At 34.1% G+C, this 13,482-nt stretch overlaps 1 protein-coding gene across 1 annotated transcript in view; it reads right to left on the bottom strand.

The window, feature by feature from the left end:
• Positions 1–574: 574 nt before the first annotated feature.
• The window catches only part of Syngr (synaptogyrin), a 33,044-nt gene continuing 20,136 nt past the window's right edge, over positions 575–13,482 (bottom strand). The window contains exon 5 of the mRNA XM_081731961.1: positions 575–6,673. Within this exon, the coding sequence (XP_081588087.1) occupies positions 6,636–6,673 (38 nt within the window). The 3' untranslated portion in view covers positions 575–6,635. The remainder of the gene's footprint in view (positions 6,674–13,482) is intronic.

Consider the following 13,482-nt stretch of genomic DNA (forward strand, 5'->3'; position numbering starts at 1 on the left):
AGGAAGCTGAAGATGGAGAAACGTGGAAGAAAAGGTCTATTTCCAGGTTCAAACCTAAAATTAAAACCTCATTAGTAGCAGGACCTGCCAAAAGACTAATACTTAACACTAATAGATGGCTGGGGAAAAGTCAGGCGAGGCAAATTATGTATAAATACAGTCATGCATTTACAAGTTATTGCTTAATAAAAGATGATTCGAAATTTTTCGATGTTTGCCTTAGTTAAGTGCAGAGCTACACACAACGAATGATAAGGCATATTAGTAAAGGCATCACTGTGAAGACAAACAGAACTGCTATATATACATAGATATCTTTATTAAATTACTGCTGTACTTTACGAATTATGCTTTCAGAATCTGCAGTTTCCAGGTCTAATGCTGTCCTATCAAATTTAGGTCTAATGAGATATTCTACTTTATGGTTACCCTAGTCAGATTTTTTATTACAAAATCTTTCCTAAACAGAGATAGATTACAGAAAGAACATCAGGGATGAACAAAATGACTCTCCGTCAGACCTACTTATCTTTTTATCAATGTCTTGATGGCCATGAAATGAAAACGGCAAATATTTAATATCACTATCAACAAGAATTTATTCATTACAGTGTTACAATACAAGGGTCTTGCATATAAAAATCACCAACAATCATGCATTACTCACATTGCCCACCTTCAAATTAACAGTTTAAATGAAAACAAAGAAATCAAATGGGGGAGGGACGAAATTAATCAACTATTGGTGTGGACTTCAAAAGAAAAAAAAAAATAATTATAAACACTTATTTGGACTATAATAATATACACCTTTTGTCTGAAGTGACAATATGGTACAACACAGTGAGTACCAGCAACGAACAATCATGTCTTCTTGTTATTTATTATTTACCAAATTCAACTTAATTATACATAATGAGTTCAATAACTATCAACAAGACCACAAATATCTTTTTTTTTATATTTTCTTATATATTTATATATCTATATATAATATTTATTAATCAGTAGTCATAAATATTTATAATACTTCTTCCGAGGTAATGTGATGTACTCACAAGTACTCTTTTTAATTAACACTTTTGTTGAAATAAATGATCACAGTAAAAACTTTGTTATACGAAAGTGGGATATACAGAAAAATAAATCCCTACGATCTTTATTGCTCTGGCAACTTTCTTCCAAGAAACGATAATTTTTAAAAAAAGAAAGAAAATTGCATATTTACATCCAAAAGGAAGTTAACTTTCTATTTTCTTTTCTTTCTTAGAAATCAGCGTTGAGCTCTTTTGAGTTTCTTCCAGTGAAAGATTTATTTATATTATGCATATGCACATATATATATATAATATATACCTATATAAGAGTAGTGTGTGTGTGTGTATGTTCGTAATGTGAAATGTGTGTGTACTGAAAAATACCGGCTGGAACCATCTCTATTCGGAGTGAACTACTCAGATACCCGAATACCTGATTATCCGCAATCTTTCCACTTACTTTGAAAGATAACGCAAGTCGTCGATCAAACTATACATAAAGTGCAGAACCTAACTTTTTTCAAGTAGGCGCCACCAGACAATCCTAGGATCTTTTGCTAATTCTGTTTATCTCAAACTGCGCACCGCCGTGTGCCTACTAGCTGGCTGGGGCATGTAGTTATCTATAGTTTGTTGACAACGGTTTCCAAATCCAAGGTTGCAATACGGTGAGGCCATGAATTGGTTTATTGCGTTTGGAATTATGGTTATTACATACTGAAGTATAAAATAAAACTATATGTAATAAATATATGCTCAAGATTGATCCAGACATTGAGGTAAGTTTTACATACTAAAAAGGAAACACAGGATCAGGAAGTTGTAAGAACTTCAGCGCTGGTTCTTAATGATTCTCATTCCAGTACTTTCAACACTGTTCGGCGCTTTTAAAAGGCATTCAAATTATAGGAAATTTATAAACTTCACTACACACTGTTGTATATGAATTAACTTTACCACTAACAAAACAAAAAAAAAAAAAAAAAAAAAAAAAGATTCAAATAAGTCCCACTTCCCCTATTGGTATCACGTCAACAATTATCCACTGAACCGTGTTGAATCTGGTCAAATTACACAAGAGGGAAAAAGAAAAAGAATGCTACCTGAATTTAGTTTTGTATTGTGCTGAGAGTTTACGGCGTAAGCTAATCATGGAGAATACTACACCATCAACCAACAACAGCAGATTAAATACAGATAATTTAAAATATATTATCAGAAAAGTCTAAGAGCTTCCGTTCAATGACATGTGGTAATCACGAACTGTCGGGTATTCGGATATTCCTCTAATATACACGTTACATAAGATCTAACTACCCAGCCCTAGTGAGAAAAATACTTTTAACTTTAAAAAAAAATGCACGAACAAATGAAAAATCTCGCCATAAATTGATTCCTTGGTTGAAAAATAAGACCGTGAAGATTACAATATCCCACCTGATAATTTATTGTCAATAAATTAGTTAACTAACTTGAGTATAATTTATGTAGATTAAAAATAATTTTCTGACATTCCAATCGATCTATTTGTTAAGAAGAAAAAAAAACTTAGGTTTTTTACTTCGTTAAAAACAATCAGAAACCAGCAATATTTCTTTTTTTTTTCTATTTATTTTTCTTTTTTTAGTTCATTTTAGAAACGAATTTTGGATGACGATTCCAATACATAAAAACTTAGGTTTAAAGTTGTAGGAATGAAAACTTTTTGTTAGGGTTTGAAAACAGCTATAATTTGGTAACAAATTACTCTACTAAGGTGGTTTAAACGCCATATGAGCAATTTTCAAAGTTTTAACATGCTTTTGAGAAAGAAATTTTAAATCAGCTTTCGGAAAATTGAATGCCCAAAATATGAAAAAACTAATTCTGCAAATATGCCCTTAATCGAGTTAATCGTTTTGAAATTACATTCCAAGACACATCAACATCACTTCCCATTATTGTTTCGATCGGTTTCTTCGAGTTGGCTTATTAAAGCTCTTTTGTTCCATTTGAAATTATCCCCGTCGTTCAGTTCCTTCACAGCCTATTGTATGTGGTTCCGTAAAAAAAGTAACACGAAACATTACAAATGAAATCTCGTGTATTCATGTATATTCGACTACTATTGTTTTCAACTACATACTACTCTGTTACCCTAGTTCATAATTTTTGTGCATGCTTGAGATCAGATCTCTTTAATATAAAAAGAAAAATCCTTTGGTTTTCCCAAATTCTAATGATTCTCCATTTGATGAGCAGATATAAACCTCAAAACAATTAAATCTTATCATTATTACTTTGTACCAAAGAACCACTCTATAACGTGATTTACCAAGTTGTTTCTGCAAAGATTTATATTATGGCACAGTACTTGAGGGCACACCAATAAATGCAGTAAATGCATTTATGCTTTTCTTTGTTTTTCATTTTTTAGAAAGAAAAAAAAACGCACAGAATTTTATGCTTAGAAATAAAACCAATACATGTTCGACAGCAGGAACAAATACACTGTGCATAATCTTTTCTTTTCCAGAATTGTACTAAAACATGGCATAACGCCATGTAGTAATGTGAACATCAGCCGCTTGTATAGCCTACACTGTTTTCGATTATTCTCTTTCCCAAGAATCAAAATATATACTTATAAAGGATTCTCAAAGTTCTTTTTTGCACTGCGTGTTTAAGTTCATAATATATATTACTCTCTTTCTTCTATTATATACATATATTTAATATTTACATAAGTCTGATGCGAAATAATCTTTGGCAAATAAATACTAAACCACAAAAGCTGAACATTTTCCACATCATATACAGACTACTCCTATAAATATTTGCCTATACAATGACACATTGCTGAAAATGCTGGTACTATCATTTATTATTATCATTATTATTATTTAATACTTAAAAGTCCCTACCAGCACATTCAAAATTTACATACAACATTAACAAAGACAAAAGGCCCAAAGCTGCTAGTGCTGAGAGCAAACCTCCACTGATTCTCCATTGCAAGGGAACACATCGTGTGCAGCAGTGTTCACACGCTGCAAGACTAGAAAAGCACATCACACAGTATTATTATTATGTTTTTTTTCTGGAAGAGGATCCAGGCGCTGTTGTCGATGTCCTCGCATTCCAGAAGGAAAGGAAATAAATAAAATAAATACAAAGCATTATGAAAGATCAGGTATTTATCAACAATATATATAATCTTTATTTATGTCATGATGCTCAAAGTTAATTTGTTGGGCAATTTATAGCTCTAGTATATTACCTGTCGTATCTGTAATTATTTTCTTCTTTTCTTTAAAAATAATTTTAACTTAAAAAAAAATAGTAGTAGTAGTAGTACCGGTTACACATATTTTCCATTTTTCAACGTAACGATAAAAGGCAAGAACATCAGAATTTTTTATTTCAACCTTCGATATCAATTTTTATTAACGCTAGTAACTTGAAGACCTGTGATTTTAAAATACAGTAATTCGTTAAGAACTCGCATGTAATATACCTGCATTTTTGATAGTTCCTTGCCTTCTTGTTACTTTGAAAACTGTAACGCAGTGAAGTTGTAAAAAGTTTTCGCATTTTTTAAAAAAAAATGTATGTAAGTGTTCATTGCTCAACAAGATCAACATTTTTTACCATAGAAACAATATTGCATTTTGTGTTTCGTGTTATGTCAGTATGAGTATGTATCGGAAATGTTTTTGTTTACAAAAGGTCCCACTGTTTGCTGAGTGATGCTTCAGCAAATGAGCAAAACATATACATATCTTTTTATCTTTGACAAACTAACCTTTCATAATACTTGTTTTATGAACATGTGAACGTTACATTCATACCTAGGTCTATCTCTGAGGTGTGGAACAAGATAACACAACCACAGGCAATAGCAAGATTAATCGTACAGTTATGGCACAATTTCTCCCAAGTATACACATTTGGCCCCATTCACTGAGGCATCTCTGCTGCTTAAGTAATATATCCTATACCTGAAAATTGCATTTATGTGTCACTTTCCTATTGCTAAATATCCACTTATTACGAAAAAAAAATTTAATGCGATGTGTCAAGACTTCATGAATGGAAAAAAATTTAATAATTCGCTATTAAAATATGAATTTTGTTGGATCTTTGGTTTGATAATATTTGAGATCATGGGATGGTTTAGTTAACACTAAATAATCTATGGGTTGCATGCAACTACATCTATATTCACTTGTTGGTAAAGCGAAAAAGATAGTGGAATTAAATAACAACGTTGCACCAGGAACTTCGACCCATTGTGAACTCATCTCCTGCATTTCGTTGTCATTATATTTACTGTCTTATTAAGTTCCGATTACATTTGGCTTTGTTTTATTTCTTTGATAAGGAACTATCAAACTATAACTTTGAACCCTATTCAAAGTGCCTTGTATTTTCAATACCTTTTCAAACTTCAATTATACTTACAGCACATACGAAGTTACATTTTCTTCATTATAGATTGAAGATTTTGGTTTGAAAACAGCATTGCCCATTCGGAAACAATAGCTTTGTAAAGCTGGAGTCAAAACGAATTGACTCATATCAGACAGTGTGTGAATTTACAGGTTTATGGGCTATATAAACTTCAATATGAGTATACACACACACTGTCTATGATATATATGAGATCGTTATCTGATCAAACTGAAGGAACTGTTTGGTATTTAAAAAGAGTATCCATTAACTTTCAATAACGGAAGCATTACTATCATAAAGTCGGTAAGTACATGCGTGCGGCGAACCAGCTTGAGACTTTCTTTCTTGTTATCGCCTCGCTCAATTCCCCTCTACAATATCTGCAGGAGCTGCACAATTTAATTTTACACAATACTTTGCGGTCCGACCGTGTATCACGCCACAATAGCACGAAGCCATTAAGTGCAACGTTATGTACATAATTCTACAAAGTTAAAAGCGAAGTGCTAGTTATGCCTTTGGTTTACAAGGATGTTACAAAATCAGTCCTAGGCTGTGTATGTTGCACTGCAAGAAGAAAAAAAAAGGAATAGTAATTCGTTTGTATATGCCTAAAAAATTAGATATGTGATAAATCAGCCTGCTCTTTTTTATGTCTCAAGGAGTATTTGTCACATTTTTTCCCCTTAATTTAAAACACAAAAATATTTATTTTATTTTTAAGTACAGAGTAAAATTTCATCTACCGAAGTACTAGTCAGCGATAAAAATCGGTTAAACATCTATCTGTTATCATAGACGTTTTGTTATGTATATATATAATCTGCATTTTTTTTTCTCCTTATTTTAGTGTGCATAATTTAGGAAAAGAAGCCTACGCGTCGTAATCGTTCTAACAGTCAAGTCAACATAATTCAGTCTCCGTCAATATTCGCTCACCAATCAATAGGTTAACAACTTCTACCTTCCATAAAGACATTTTGCAAACCACAATGTCAAACCAAACAGAGTCAGGTGTCACTGGAAAAAAGAAAGTAAACATTTCTACACCTAGAGCATATTGGAATAAACCGAAACCTGGAATGCTCTATGTCTTTGCACGTCGCACCATGCCACACTTCATTGTTTGTGTGCACGTGGGTTGGATTGCAGCCACTCAGTTATTTAATATGCTGGAGCCTGAAAATCCGTTCCTACGGGACCTGCAAAAGAGAAACAAATCAACATTAATACAAGCAAAGATAATGTCTTCTTACTACAACGTTTTCACCTTCTAATCTCAAGTTTGGTGATTTACTTGGATTGTTTCAGTGTGCTTTGCCACTTTCTGCAGTAACTTTTTAAAACTGAAACTAGACGCATTGTTTGATTCCTCCTTCCCACGAAACTATTCTAGAAGACTTACAAGGGAAGTAGGTGAAGTGGTACGCTGGGATCTGCATGTGTTATATATCGTTGGAAAGGTCACATAGAGTACACCTCGCATGTGAAATATCTCGCTTGAGTGGGGCCTGTAGGGGGCGTGGCGACCATTTGAAGATCCGGATAAGGCACGCTCCGAAACACCAGAAAACTTGGATGAAATAGGAAGCTACGATGTAATTGTTTTGAGACGTGATATATATATATATATATATATATATATATATATATATATATATATATATATATATATATATATATATATATATATATATATATATATATATTGTAGGTTTAAAAGATAGCTGAATACGAATCTGACATCAAATGTTTAAAAAATTAAAAAAAAAAATACAAAATGGCGAACACAAATTAAAAAAAAAAAACACTATGGATCTGAAATTCGGTATATAGATATATTCAACATCGCTGTGTATGAATCTGGTACTAGAAGTGTAAAATTCAAAATGGCGGATAAAATGGAAAACTCTGCTATGGAACTGAAACATTGCAAAAGCAGTGAAAACGTGCGCGTTTTGGAATGAAAATATGAGCTATGTTTCGACAATTGTCTTTGTGGTATCACACTATGCTATTGACAATTGTAGCTCCTAGGTATGCACTGCTGTGCGTAACATGCGTGCAAAAGGACGAGCGAAAGAGTGTAGAATGACTAATGATAATGGTAGAAGTCAAAGAAACAGGTATAACACAGGCTTTTACGACAAAATACGTAAGAACAAGCAATGCAGGAATTTTTCTGCTTGCAGTTATGGTAAATGAGCTCGTTGAAAGAAAAATTAATGTTCTTGACACCTTGAGCTTTCCAACGACATATACCACATGCCGATCCTCGCGCATCTCTTCGGGAGTGGGAGAGGGAGTTGATAGTAAAATAATTATTGTCTATGATTGCAATCTTTTCATACAACAAAACTGTTGTGCGCGTTACAAAAAACTTCCCTTCATTCCGTGCCTAAATTCTGACATGATTGCATAGCAAAACACGCTCCCCGTTTATTGTAGAACATCACCTGTCCCTACTTGACCCATTATGTATAATACTATATGTATAATAACCACATATGTCCATTCTATACATATTTTTGATCTTTTTCCACGCAATATTGGATCCGTCATATTGAATTTTGCACTTTTAACATTGGATTCATACTCCATGACCACGAAAACCTCTACCAACCCGATTTCAGTTTCATAGCAGGTTTTGCATTTTATCCGCAATTTTGAATTTTACACTTTTAGTATTCGATTCACACACAGCGAATTCAAATATATGTATATACCTAATTATAGATCCATAACTTTTTGGTGGGTGTGTCCGCCATCAGCTACCTTTTCACGTCTCAAAACAATTACTTCATAGCTTCCTATTTTCTCCATGTTTTCTAGTGTTTCGGAGCGTGCCCTGTTTGGATTTTCAAATGGTCTTCACACCTGTGTATAAGGAACACCAGTAAGACCCCAGGACCGAAAGGAATTGCTTTGGTCTTCGCTGCCCATCTATCATGTGCTGCTGTGTTGACCGTAAAACTATTTTTTCTCCCGTACGTGTTCACATGTTTTGAGTTGTACAGCAATTATGTCTATCTATCTATCTATCTATTTATTCAAGGTGAGCGTCACGTTTCAATATTGAGACTATATGAGACATGAACCTACAATTTGAGGTGGAATCAGAACCAGCTAAATGCGTTCAAATTTGAATACTCCCTAACCAGAATTCGAATGCAGATGACTTGACTAGCGACGAGGTTACGCCATTTATGTTGCATAATAGTCAATCTGAGAGTTTTCTGCATAGCCACACTTCCTTGCTCTGAAAGCAAACTTAGATCTCTTAAGAAAAATATACTTTCTCCCGCAGTATACAACCACTGAGTTTGTAATGACAGATATAAGGAAGATCAGAGAGGAGTAACTGAGATCCGTCAATTATGTTGTCATAAACGAGCATAAATTAAGCCGTGATAAACAATACTGCACAAGCAGCAACCACTGTTTCATAGTACTTTCTTCCACCTCATTTTTTTCTTGTTTTCTTAAAAGAAAAAATATCCAGGAACTTTCACTTGATACAACGGTGTCTTACTTTGGAAGGAAAAAAGAAATTATTATTTTCAGACGGATGCATCTACTCTATACTGGAAATCATGTTTACTCTCTAGAGTAAATTACATTTAGCACCCAATCACAGAAACATGAAACTAAAATACAACATTAAACTTATTTATTTATTTAATCTTATTTACACGGCGAAGTTAAGGCTAATCATGTATTGTCTCCCACTTGACCACGCAAACATCAGAATTAATACAATAATAACAAGTAATTATAGAATAATAATTGAAAAAGCACACACTGAAATGGCACAGATTACACTCCAATCATACACACACACACACACATTACATATTTTATATATATATATATATATATATATATATATATATATATATATGTCTGTCACAAAAAAAAAAAAAAAACAGCACCACTTTGAAAAAACTGTTATATTGTTAATTCCAGCCCTATTTTATACACCTCGTTGGTCACACACTATTCAAATGATCTTTTAATAGTTCTCTAATGTTTATGTTGTGTTAATGCATATTTTTTTATCCTCACACTCTTTCTGCAAAGTTTATCGCTAAACGGTAGGTAAATTATTAAAAGTAAATGAAAAAAGAAAATTGTTTACACCACAATTTTTATGACACTTCAGTTTTTTGTTACACTGCCACGGGCATCTCTTAATGCTGCAAACCAACGGGATAAGATGTTCACAAGTGTTTCACTTAATGTAATATCCAGTTCGAGATGTCAGATTCAAACCAGTTCCCCCGTGATTTGTCTCCTGGACTGATATATCTTCCCATGCACTTTTTGTGACATAGTATATAATATGCCACAGATTCTATATAGGATTCATATCCGGAGAATTTGGTGGTTACCACAATCTTTGGAATGCTACACTCCGTGCTCTGTGACACGGCGCATTGTCTGTCGTCTTGGAAAATAAATCAACTCAATTAGGACCTGAGAAATAGTCAACACATGGTCATAGTAATTTTCGCCATTTCAAAATGTCAATGTATAAGGGGCGATCAACTGAAACCCGTTCGTTCCATGCATTATTGGTATAGTGTGTAGAAGGATATTGTTTGTTTAATAGTGTGTAATGGCTAATGTCTCTGTGTGTAGGAATGTTGTTGATACGTGCTTCCGTTTTGCAGGTATAACGAGTGAAAGATGGCGTTCAAGATCCCCAATCCGCCCAAACAGGACCAGCGTGCCGTCATCCAGTTTCTGAGTGCCGCAGGTTGTCAACCAGCTGAAGTGTTCCGGCGTATGGAAAGACGTGTATGGTGATGCATGGTGGACTGGATCAAATGTTTCGGAAGGGGCGTGAACAAACCATTGATTATCCCCGTCCCTTACTTTTCAATACCACATAAAACACGCGTGAAAAGGTGAATGCGGCTATAGCTGCGGATAGACGCATTAGTATTCAACCCATAGCTTGTGACTTTCACATCTTTGGGCCTCTAAAGGCATTGAAAAGTCAAGAGATTTCAGTCTGACGCTGAGGGTCAGGACATTGTGCGTGATTGGTTTGATAGCCAGCCGTCCAAATTTTACATGGACGATATTTGTCAGTTAGTGACACAGTGAGACAAGTGTCCAAACGCTCACAGTGACTTCTTCTAAACAATATTTTTACTGCACGCTAACCATAGACGCCTCTAGATAGTGTACAAGTTTCCGCTCGAAATAAAATTTATTTCATGAATTATGACCACTGAACGGGTCTCAGTTGATCGCCCCTTATAATATGCCGCATTAACTTGTTTATTCGAGATTTTATTTCATCCCACTCCATTTGAAGTAAAACATCCGTACAAAATGACACTTTCATCAAATTTCCTTCTTTGGAAACGTACTTTGGCTTCACATTTCCTCATTTTCTCATTCAAAATTTCATTTCATTGTCATTTCTAACAATCATAAACTTCTCCTCATTCAAGAAAATTATGTGCCACCATCGTTCATCACTCCTTGCACTGTCTACTCACGAACTCTCTTCTAGCGTTTACATGTTTATCAGTTAAAAATGGGTTCTTTTTTAGAGTTTTCTTATGTAATCCTTTTTCATTAAATCGTCTGACAACGATTATCTGGCTTATGTTATAACCTGTATCAGAATAAATAGCTGCTTCATTTCATGCCCCTGGAAACTCTGTCTGATACAGCCAAGCGAAAAACCTCTTGATCCAATCTCGCAACAGTTTTCATTTTCTGCCACATCGTTCTCATTGATAAGACATACCATGCTCTCCTTGCTTCTGTATTATTCTACCAAAGACAGTATGATGCATACCTAGAATTTTGGCAACTCTTCTATTTGTGTAGCTCTCACTTCGCAGTGTCAGGATTCGTCTTTGTATACAAAGGCTTGTGTCACACACTTTTCTCTTATTTCGAGTTTCTAGGAATAATGAGATTCTTCAACGTCTTAAAATGTACTTGAAGCACTTCCGTTTACAACGTAAACAAAACAAACATCCAATAATACATAATTTTCATTAGAATTTACACTTTACATCGCTCCAGAAAAGCAAACAAAACAAGAATTTTAAGTCTCAACCACACTCGAGACAGCAAATAGAGAACATCTGAACTACTGTAATGCAAAATACTACTCTGATCCTCCCCAAACTTAAAGGTTGTTAGAAACACCAAGTAGATATCAGTATGTCACGGAATGGCTTATTTAAATAGTAAATATAATGAAACCGTTGCGGTTGTTCTGAGTGGTGCTATTGTTTTGCGACAGATATATACTATATATATATATACAGTATATTACTAATAAACCCATAATATATTCAGATGCATTTAGTGAAATACGAGAAACAAATAAAAAGTGAGAATAGAAACTAGCAAAACTTGTTATAGCAATACATTAAATAACAATATTTCTTTAAAAATTGCTGTTAATTTCCTTATCAATAACCTATGCTATTTAATCATTACCTTTATCTAGACTACAAGAGAATAAACGTCTACTCTGTAGAAGTAATTATTAGTGATTAATACAACACTTCTTTTAAGTTTCCTAGTTTTACGAGTACTGGTAATTGGAAGACAGCACATAGAAGCTTCCTCTCAAACAAAAATCTTTCAGCTTTACGTCCCAGTGTTACGCCGACTAGGCTAAAGGAGACAGTGATGATGAGAAATGAATGCAATGGTAGAATGATTAAAATAGGAGGAAACGAGAAGACTCCGAAAAAACCCACGCACATGGTATTTGTCCACCACAAAGTTCACCTGGCCGGAACTATGATCGAATTAGAAACCCTATCCACCAGAGGTGAACGCCCTACCACTAAGCTACCGCGACCCCACTCATCCCAAACAATTCAGACTCATAATATATCAATATATTCATAATAACGCACTAATTTATATGATAACTTGACGCATCATACAGGTAATAACATTTGCTCTTATATATGATTCATATTAATATTTGTATCGAATATTCAAGACAAATGATGTGGAATAGTAAACTTTGTTCAGCATAGATATATAACATGTCGGTATTTTTAACTTCAAATTTTGAATACTGGTAATGAGAAAACAGGATAGGTTATAGAACCAGGTACCTTAAAAGCAATTTTAATAATTACTAATAATTATTTCTACAGAGTAGGCGTTTAATTCTTCAAGTCTGGTTTAAAGGTAATGAGAAAATAGCACAGGTTATTGAAAGCAAGTTTAGCAGCAATATTTCAAGAATCATATACATTATTTCTACCGTGAAGATATATAAAAATGAAGTTTTTCAAGCAACGTAAATTTTTAAGGGATACGCACTAAAGATTCGAAAACTTGTAGCTGAAACGTGTGTGTTCGGATTGTTGTTTTGATGCTTAGGTGAGCATTTGTCATGATTATCACCAGGGCTTGAAAAATCTTGCTTACAAGCACTAGTCAGCCAAAAAAATTTACTAGCCAGACCATTTTGTAGTCACAGTGTTGATACAAATAAACAGAAATCACTTTCCGACACAGAAAACATATCAATACATTTTTTGTTTTGATACTTCCTTACTGGCAAAACAAATCACACAGTTTTGCCAGGAATCTCGTTTTCATAAAAGATATTATGTTGCTGTGTAAACGGATACGTAGTTGCAAGCAAGTGTAGAAGTAGCACCCTAAACAAAATCTATTGCGGATCACAATTTTTACGCTTCATGTCGTCTATTTATTTCGTTTCATTCAAACGGGATAGCATAGGCCGTTTTAAAAGGGCAATGGCGTACAGGGGAGTATTTATTTGCCGGTAAGATTTTCATTCCAAATATGAAACATGCGTGCGTGGAACCACGTTTGCGTCAAAACCAAACTGCTGCAGGACTAATACTACTCTTCGGCGGGAAACAATAACAAAATTGACAAAACTACTTATCCATGTACAGAAACTAAGATTAGGAATAGGATTTTAGATTTCTGGGCTTTCGGCATCTAAGCCATTTAGCCCGTTATGTATGAGGGATGACGT

This window comes from Thermobia domestica, chromosome 11, assembly GCF_964235325.1.
Source record: "Thermobia domestica chromosome 11, izTheDome1.hap1.1, whole genome shotgun sequence".
NCBI lineage: Eukaryota > Metazoa > Arthropoda > Insecta > Zygentoma > Lepismatidae > Thermobia > Thermobia domestica.